Below are 7,867 nucleotides of genomic sequence, written 5' to 3' on the forward strand. Positions count from 1 at the left end.
GATGCTAGGATGTGATGTAGCCTCCAGAGTGACTTCCCACTGCCCTCACCAAGCTCTGCCCCAGAACCATCCTGGCAGAGTCCCAGATGTGCAGGCCGAGCTGAGCTGGGCTGAGACAGAGTAGGAGCAATACTAATAACAATGACAAAACTCGATGTGGCTTAACAGGCAGGGGCTTAACAGGCAGTGTCTTCGTATGCCCCCAATGCCACTCTGACACAGGTCCTCAGAAGAGAAGTCACTCACTACGGTCATCCGGCCAGAGTAAAAAGCCCAGATCAGAACCCAGGCCTGCTGCCTCCAAACCCAGCAGTTCTATCGCTATCTGTGAGACCTCTGGGGGCATCACTTCTCTCATCTGTAAATGGAGTCACAGCAGACCTCTTTCACGGGATTCTTGTGAGGATTAAATGAGATGATGTATGTAAAACTAACCCAGTAAGTGGTTGCTATAATAATAATAATAATTATAATAATAATAATAATTATTATTATTATTCAATATATAATAATTAATAATTATATTAATAAGTTACTAATAATTGTCATATAACAATTATTATTGCTATTGACATCAATCTGTGCTCTCCTACTGCCACACCTTTGCTCAAGCCGTTCCCTCCACCCCACGTATCTTTTCCCGGCCCCACCTGCACCTCTCCAAATCCCGCCCATCTTTCAAGGCCCAGATGAATCCTCCTGCATTCAAGACCACCTTGTTCTGAACCCAGGGCCCTGAACAACGCGTTGGCATGACCGTCTGCCTCCCTTATGAGTGACGCTTGTCCCGCTCTCTAGACAGTGGGATGGGGCAAAGAGCACGAGCCCTGGAGGCAGGTGGCCCTGAGTCCAAGCTCTGGCCATGCCACAGACTTACTGTATGACTTTGGGCAAGTCACTTCACCTCTCTGGACCTTGATGTCTTTCTCTGTAAAATAAGGTCATCATAGAGGCCTTGTCCACCTCTCCAGGTTGTTGCGAGGACCCAGTGAGTACATAGATGGGAAAGAATTTTACAGACTTTAACACCTGATCCCAACATAAGGTCCTATTTTTTCACATAAAAGCAACCACCACCCCCAGAGGAATGATCAGCTCATTTTAGCCTAGTGGGAGCCCAGACACTTCTGCGCTATCTTATCCCAAACGCCCTAACCCCAGATTGTCAGGGTAGTCCTGCCTTGGGTTAGCTTACATGCATTCATTGACGAGGGCTCTCTCTGGTGGAAAGACTGGGAGCCAGTTTGAAGGGTGGGAGAGCAGGTGGGGAGCGGGTTGTGGGGAGCGAGAGGATTGTAAAACTGGGCAGGCTTGAACTCCTCTGGGTTCCTTCAAGGGGTCCACCTCCCTCACCTTCCTCTTGCCTCCAGGCTTGACCCAAGCCCGTTTTTCTGCTGGGAACTTTTCCTTCCCCCTTCCCACCCACATACTTTGTCTCATTCATCCTTCAGATCTTGATGTTAAAGCTCACCTTCTCCCAGAAGTCTCTCTGACCCCAGACCAGGTTAGGGGTCTTGTTATGAACCTCCAGGGACCCCACACATCCCTAACAGAACATCCAGCTCCCAAGCAGCATTTCTCAACTCTGATTCCCCCACAGAAGGAAGCCCAAAGCCCCGAGGTGTCCACTGTATACAATGCAATGACTTGTCTTCTCTGTATCCAGAATGGTCTGGTTTCGTGCTGTCCTTGGGAGAGCTGAGAAAGAGTCACTCAGATTATTTTCTGAGTTCTACAGTGAAGCTTTCTGGCTAAGGAAGGCTGCAGGGTTATTTGTGTGTCTCCCTGATAGACTGGGACCCTCCTGAGGGCGGAGACCATGGTCCTTTTATACTGCTGTTTCCCTAATGCCTAGCTCAGAGCACATAGCGGGTGCTCAGTAAAAGCTGCTACGTGAATTGCCACTATTCAATTCTTCAACCTACAGATCAACTGGCAAGTGTCCAAGGAGCACCCACTTTGCACCTTGTCCTTTGTGGTGTTCTGTGGAGAGGTTAGAGAAGGGGGAACTAAAAGCACAGCTTCCTCAACTGCCTAGCACCAAGATCCCACACCACAGGCCCGACTGCAGCCCTGTTTGCTAATGAACCTTCAATAGCTCCCCATTTGCCTATGGGAAAAAGGAGAAAAGGAAGGCCATGAGGGCTGATTTTTTTTTCTTGTATATTAGACACTGCACCCGATGCCTTTCATGGACAAGCACATCCCACCCTCCCCATCCCTGGAAGGGCAGGTATTTGCAGGAAGCAGCCCCCACGATGGCCCCCATTGAGCCCACACCCACGGCCTGACGGTCATGCCTTTTGTAATCCCCTCCCCTTGAGTGTGGAGTGGGCCTAGCAACTAGCTTCTAACAAATTGAATACAGCTGAAGTAATGGACATCACTCCCAAGACTAGGTTATAAAAAGCCTTGGCAACCATCTTGGTTTTACTCTCTCTTGCCTCTCTTGGGTCACTTCCTCTGGGTAAGCTGGCTGCCATGTTGTAAGGTAGCCCTGAGGAAAAGCTCACGTGGGGAGGGATCAAGGACTGCCAATAACCATGTGAGTAAGCTTGGATGTGGACCCCCGCCAGGCAAGCCTTCAGATGAGACCACAGCCCCAGCCAACAGCTTGACTGCGACCTCGTGAGAGACAGGAAGCTGGAGGCACCTGCTTAAACTGTGTCAAGACTCCTGACCCATAGAAGCTGTAAGATAATTAAATGTCTGCTATTTATTTAAGTTTTGGGGTAATTTGTTATGCAGTGATAGATATGTTATGCAGCCACACGGTATCAATTAGTCCCATTTTATAGATAAGAAACAGAAGCTCTGAGATGTCATAACTTGCCCAGGATCCAAGATCACACAGCTAGTAAGTAGTAAGTAGTGGGACTGGCTCTGAACTCGTGTCTGTCTTGTTGCACAGCTGTCCTCAGTGGGCCCCAGCTAGCTGGCCAATGCGTTCAGTCCCCTCTTCCCTCCATGAACCCTCCAGTCCACCCTGGTCAGTTTCCCCATGACCTCAGCAGCTCCCTGCTTCCCCACACCAATGCATAACCTTCGTCGTTTAGAAATAGGGGCCATGTTAGTACCTGATCATCTCCCCCAGAGCGCCCAGCTATGCCTACAGCAAGTACTGCTGCTCCCTGGAAGACTGAACAAATTCATGATGACAAGGTGGGCGAAGGAGAGTGGCAGGGAGTGGGCAGGATCTATACCCTCATAGCCAAGTTAATCTCTACCCTGAGCTTCCCGCTCTCACTCACTCTGCGACATCCCAATCTCCGACATTTCCAGCAGCCAGATGTGCATACAGATGTGCCTCCCAATGTCCCCACTGCTGGGAGGGAACCAGCTCCCCTCCTCCTGTTCTCATCCTGCCCCAAGATTCCAGGAGGGGATCCCAGAACACAACTATTCCAGGTTCAGCTCCCCGTCCCTGTCCCAGTAACCTCCCCAAAGCCTGCAGACTAGGCCTGAGAAAATAAGGGGGAGCAGGTCTCAGTCACATAAATCTCCACACCATGCAGACATCACCCTTAGTTCACCTTACACAAATCCACACTCACTCCTGTGTACATGCATTCGTACACACACAGCCAATGTGTATGCCTAAAGGTAGACACAAGCGCCCAGGGACCATTCTGTCCTAGGGACCCACCAGGGGTGGAGAGGGAGAAGGTGCAACTTTGGTTCTTGGAAGCAGCGGGCACGTGTGATACACACACTCGCAAGCACACATAGGCCTAGAGAAGCCTCTGTGGAAACCTTCATAAAAGCACATCCATTTATAGAGTGCTTATTGTGCACCAAGTGTGCTGCCCTTATGCCCATTAACTCACTTAATCCTTTCTATAACACTTTGGGATAAACTTTATCATCCCCAATTTGCAGAAGTGGACACTGAGACTCAGATAAAGGTACCGACCCAAAGTCACATAGCCAGTAAGAGTGGAACAGGATTCAAACTCTCACCAAGAACACCAGCTCACCTGCCCCTTCCTCTCCAGCCTGGCCTGGTCTCATATTTTCTGAAGCATCCCTGATGGCTCCATCCCATCTGCCCCCTCAGGCCACCTGCAGCCTCAACTGCCATGTGGTCCAGAGGCCCAGGGCCTGTCCCCACACTTGTCCTTCTTACTCGTTGACCAAGCAGCTGCTAGTGCCCACTGTGTGCCAGTTAAGAGAACATGAAGATAGATCAACCTGATCCCCGCTCTCCTGATGTCCATGGGAAGGAGTGAGATGTGGTATGTGTGTGCACACGTGTTCACAGACACATCTGTCAAGCTCACCTTGGCCTAAGCCTCCAGAGCTGCTGCTAAGAGACAGGCGGCTCTTTCTATGCTAATCCCAGGTCTCATAAGTCCATCCGATGCCCTCTCCCCTGCTGCCTGTTTGAGAATTAAGGAACCCAAGGAGGAGAAGTAGGGAATCAGCTGCAGAAGGGACAAAGCCTGGCTTCCCCTCTGGGCCACAAGCCATTTCCTTCTAGGCCACAGCAGACCTCTCTGTGACAGAACAGAGTAGGAACCAATCTCTAAGGTCCCTGAACCCCAGCATGTAGAGTCTGTTGATTCAGACGCTAACCCGGGGCAGGGGGGACATGTATGTCTGCATATGTGTGTATCATCCACTCAACCCCTCAGCAACAGGTCCCTCCCTTGCCTTAGGGGAAGCACTGACAGAAGCGAAGGAGGACGGGAGAGAGAAGAAGGGGAAGGGAGAGAGGTGAAGGGGAAGGGAGAGGGGAGAAGGGGAAGGGAGGGCTCCCAGTACTGAGGCTGCCTCCACCATCCCCATCCTGCCCTCAAAATCGGGGAGCAGCTCTGGAAACCTGACTGATGAAAGAGATCAAGCACGTAACTGCTGAAGCCATTTTCCAAATGGGAATTAATTTCTCCCTTGGGTCCCCTGTCAGACTGGTCCCAAAGGATCCCGACTCCTCACCACCAGCCTCCCCCCGCCCCACACACACACAGGACTCGAGCAGAAACACTAACATTACGGAGTAACAAGGACATGTCACAGCCACAGAGACTCACAAATGTGGCTGCTCACCCATGGAAATGCAGACATGACAACACCCAACCCCTAAACATTATAGAGATAAATACACACTACGTGGGTACACACACAGAGAGGCTTAAAACACAGATATGCGATCTGCAGAGACCAGAAACACAGTCAAGATACATCCAGAAACGCACGATTAGATAAACTCCACACACACAAACAGTTTGGGGTCACTCGCTGTCACCTCCCCCTCACCTCTCACTGTAACCCAGCAGTACAAGAAACCCCAAGGCCTACCGTGAAAATACAATCAGAAACTATGTAACCATGTCCTCCCAAGTCAGGTTGGGGGCTGAAAGCACCCTAGGAAGGAACAAACCCCCTGTGTCTTTTACTTCCCCCAACTCACATCCTAGGAGGAAGTGAAATCAGAGCCACCGGGGTGCCCGGTGGCACAGGTACGGGTACCACAGACATGGGCGGGGACATGTGAAGACGTGCATGCAGGGTTTCTGCTAGGGTCTGTATGGATACAAGCAAACACCTCCTCTTCACAGCACCCAACTGCTGTCTCCTAGTGTTGACGGCAGGCTGAGACAGGGGCCACAGCCAGCTTAGCGAGGGCGCAGCATGAGGAGGGGGGTCCTGGAAACAGGGTGGGCCGAGGTCGATGGGGCATTTGATTAGCACTTGCCAATGGCCACCCAGCCTGGATGCCCCATGCCTAGAGTTCTGAGCGCACCCCAAGCGATCCTCCTATCCCGAGGGGCACAGGGAAGGAACATCACCCTGCCTCAGAATGCTTTTCCAAGCCCTTTAGCTTTTCCCCATATTAAGTCTTTACCCGCATTGTCTCATGTAACCCTCAAAATACTCCTATGAGGAAGGTACTACTGTTAGCCCCTTCAGCAGATGAGGAAACCAAGGCTCAGGGAGACATTTGCCTTCACTGCAACACACGTCTATCTACTCTGGAATGTGAGTTCTTGAAGGCCATATGCTGCCTGGGGTGATCCCGAGGGGTCTCAACGTCCTCACTCCCCCGCCCCCTCCGCACCCGAAGCCTATGCTCCGAGGCAGCTGGAGGACAGTGTGCTGTGTCCTGAGCCTGTTCTGAGGGCCTCTCTGTCCTTCCGAGGCCATAGGCTTGCCCAAGTCTGACTCCAGTGGAAAATGCCAGTCAGCTTCAGACCTTCTGCCAGCAGGCCCTGCTGGGGCCGATGAGCCCCGAGAGGAGCCCCTGCCCCACAGACAGGCAGGGCCAGGGCCAGGCCCAGGTCAGCCCAGTCCGAGTCTTAGGCCAAGGCCCAGGCCACTGGCACTGGCCCTGGTTGGCTCCGGATTATGTGTCTTCCAGGGCCTTCCATCTGTCACTTAGCCCTCTAGGCCCAGGACAAAATTCATTTCCTTTTAAGAGAGCCAATGATTTGCTTCCCCCATGTCTCCTTCCCTGATTTTTTATTTTTTAATTAGAAATTACTCTCTCAAAGTCCAAAGTCTAGAAAGGGAAAGCCACCTGGTCCCCAGTCCTTCCCACTCCTCCTCCCTCCTCCACTCCTGCCAACACCCTCCTTCCTCTCTGGGCCTCTCCCAGTTCCTCAGTGGCACCAGACAGTTTTACAGGAACCCCAGCTCCCAGAGCCTTGGGAAGGCTTCCCCTCCTAGGTCTGGTGCCACATTGGCCATGCCCCTCCCCAAGACAACAGCGCCCTAGCCAGGTGGTTAAGGAGACAGGAGTTGGGGCAAGCAGGAGCCCTGCGAATAGGGAGCCAACCAGCACTTGTCCCCCGCACCCCTTCACCTGCTTGTTCATTGTTCTGTCTGATGTGGAAGTGAACCTCAGGAGTCAGAAGTTCATTGACCTCCCTAGCAGAGAGCACACTGAGAACCAAGGTTAGGCTATGTGGGGGGCTGTCACTTGTACACCTGTGTGCTTAGGCATCAGCTAGCACAGGTACACACCCGCAGACACCTCCGATGCACACCCATGAGCAAAGACACGCATGCACATGTGCGCGCCCACACATCTCGCCACAGCTCCGTCATGGAACTCAGTGCTGACCTCCATGGCTCACAAACAGGTCCCCCCAGCTGTCAAACTGTGCTTTGCCCCAGTCCTGGGAAAGTGGGGTATGGACACCTAAGACCTCGCATCCCACTTGGGGGCTGGTCAGCACCCTGGGCAGATAAGAGGACAAGGAGACTTTATGGGGAGACTCAGATGCCTGACTTCCTAGCAGCTGCCAGGGAAAACTCCCCTCTTCCTGCTCTTCCCAGCTCCCCTTGTTTTCCCCCGCCCCAGTGTGTGCCACCCAAAGGAGCCCCTCATGAAGTGAAGGAGCAGGGGAATGACCATGCCCTCAACCCCAGTGCCCCTCAGCCCCAGTTCCCCCAGGTGGTCCCCAGGCCAGGCGTGGGTGGACCCCCCAGGCATCAGCTGGGGCCTTACCGTGGAGGGTGGTCCGGGTGATCTGTCCCCCCATCGTGGGCAGCAGGCAGCACGGCCACCTCCGTGTGGCTAGCCGGCCTCGTCACCAAGCCGCCCTGGCTGCCAGCTCCCCTCCTCCTGCCCCACCTCCGCCCCTGCGGTCGGCTAACAGCATGGCAGGGCTGAGCCTGCCCCTCCCGCGCCCCCACGCGCTCCCTCTGGCGTAGGGCCGTTTTGTGAAGCCAGCCACATGGGCAAGCACAGCCCTGTGGCCCCCTGCTCACCGCTGCCTCCCAGCTCCCACCCACTCCTGGAGCCTTCCCCACCTCCCCTCGCTGGTACAGGCAATGGGATCTGTCATGTTTATTTACATAAGGAGGAGGAGACTAGAGGCTTCCTGAAATAGCAGAGCTCCAGAAAGCGCTGGAGATGCCCCAG

At 53.2% G+C, this 7,867-nt stretch overlaps 1 protein-coding gene across 4 annotated transcripts in view; it reads right to left on the minus strand.

Annotated features, from left to right (window-relative positions):
* The window catches only part of NEURL1 (neuralized E3 ubiquitin protein ligase 1), a 70,509-nt gene that overhangs the window by 22,536 nt on the left and 40,106 nt on the right, over nt 1–7,867 (minus strand). Inside the window, exon 1 of one of the 4 annotated variants that reach the window (XM_039871298.1) lies at nt 7,451–7,840. The exons of the other annotated variants lie outside the window; for them this stretch is intronic. Within the exon in view, the coding sequence (XP_039727232.1) occupies nt 7,451–7,484 (34 nt within the window). The 5' untranslated portion in view covers nt 7,485–7,840. Of the gene's footprint in view, nt 1–7,450; nt 7,841–7,867 lie in introns of those variants that run through there. 4 annotated transcript variants of the gene reach the window in all.

Source organism: Pteropus medius, unplaced genomic scaffold (assembly GCF_902729225.1).
Source record: "Pteropus medius unplaced genomic scaffold, Ma_sr-lr_union100, whole genome shotgun sequence".
NCBI lineage: Eukaryota > Metazoa > Chordata > Mammalia > Chiroptera > Pteropodidae > Pteropus > Pteropus medius.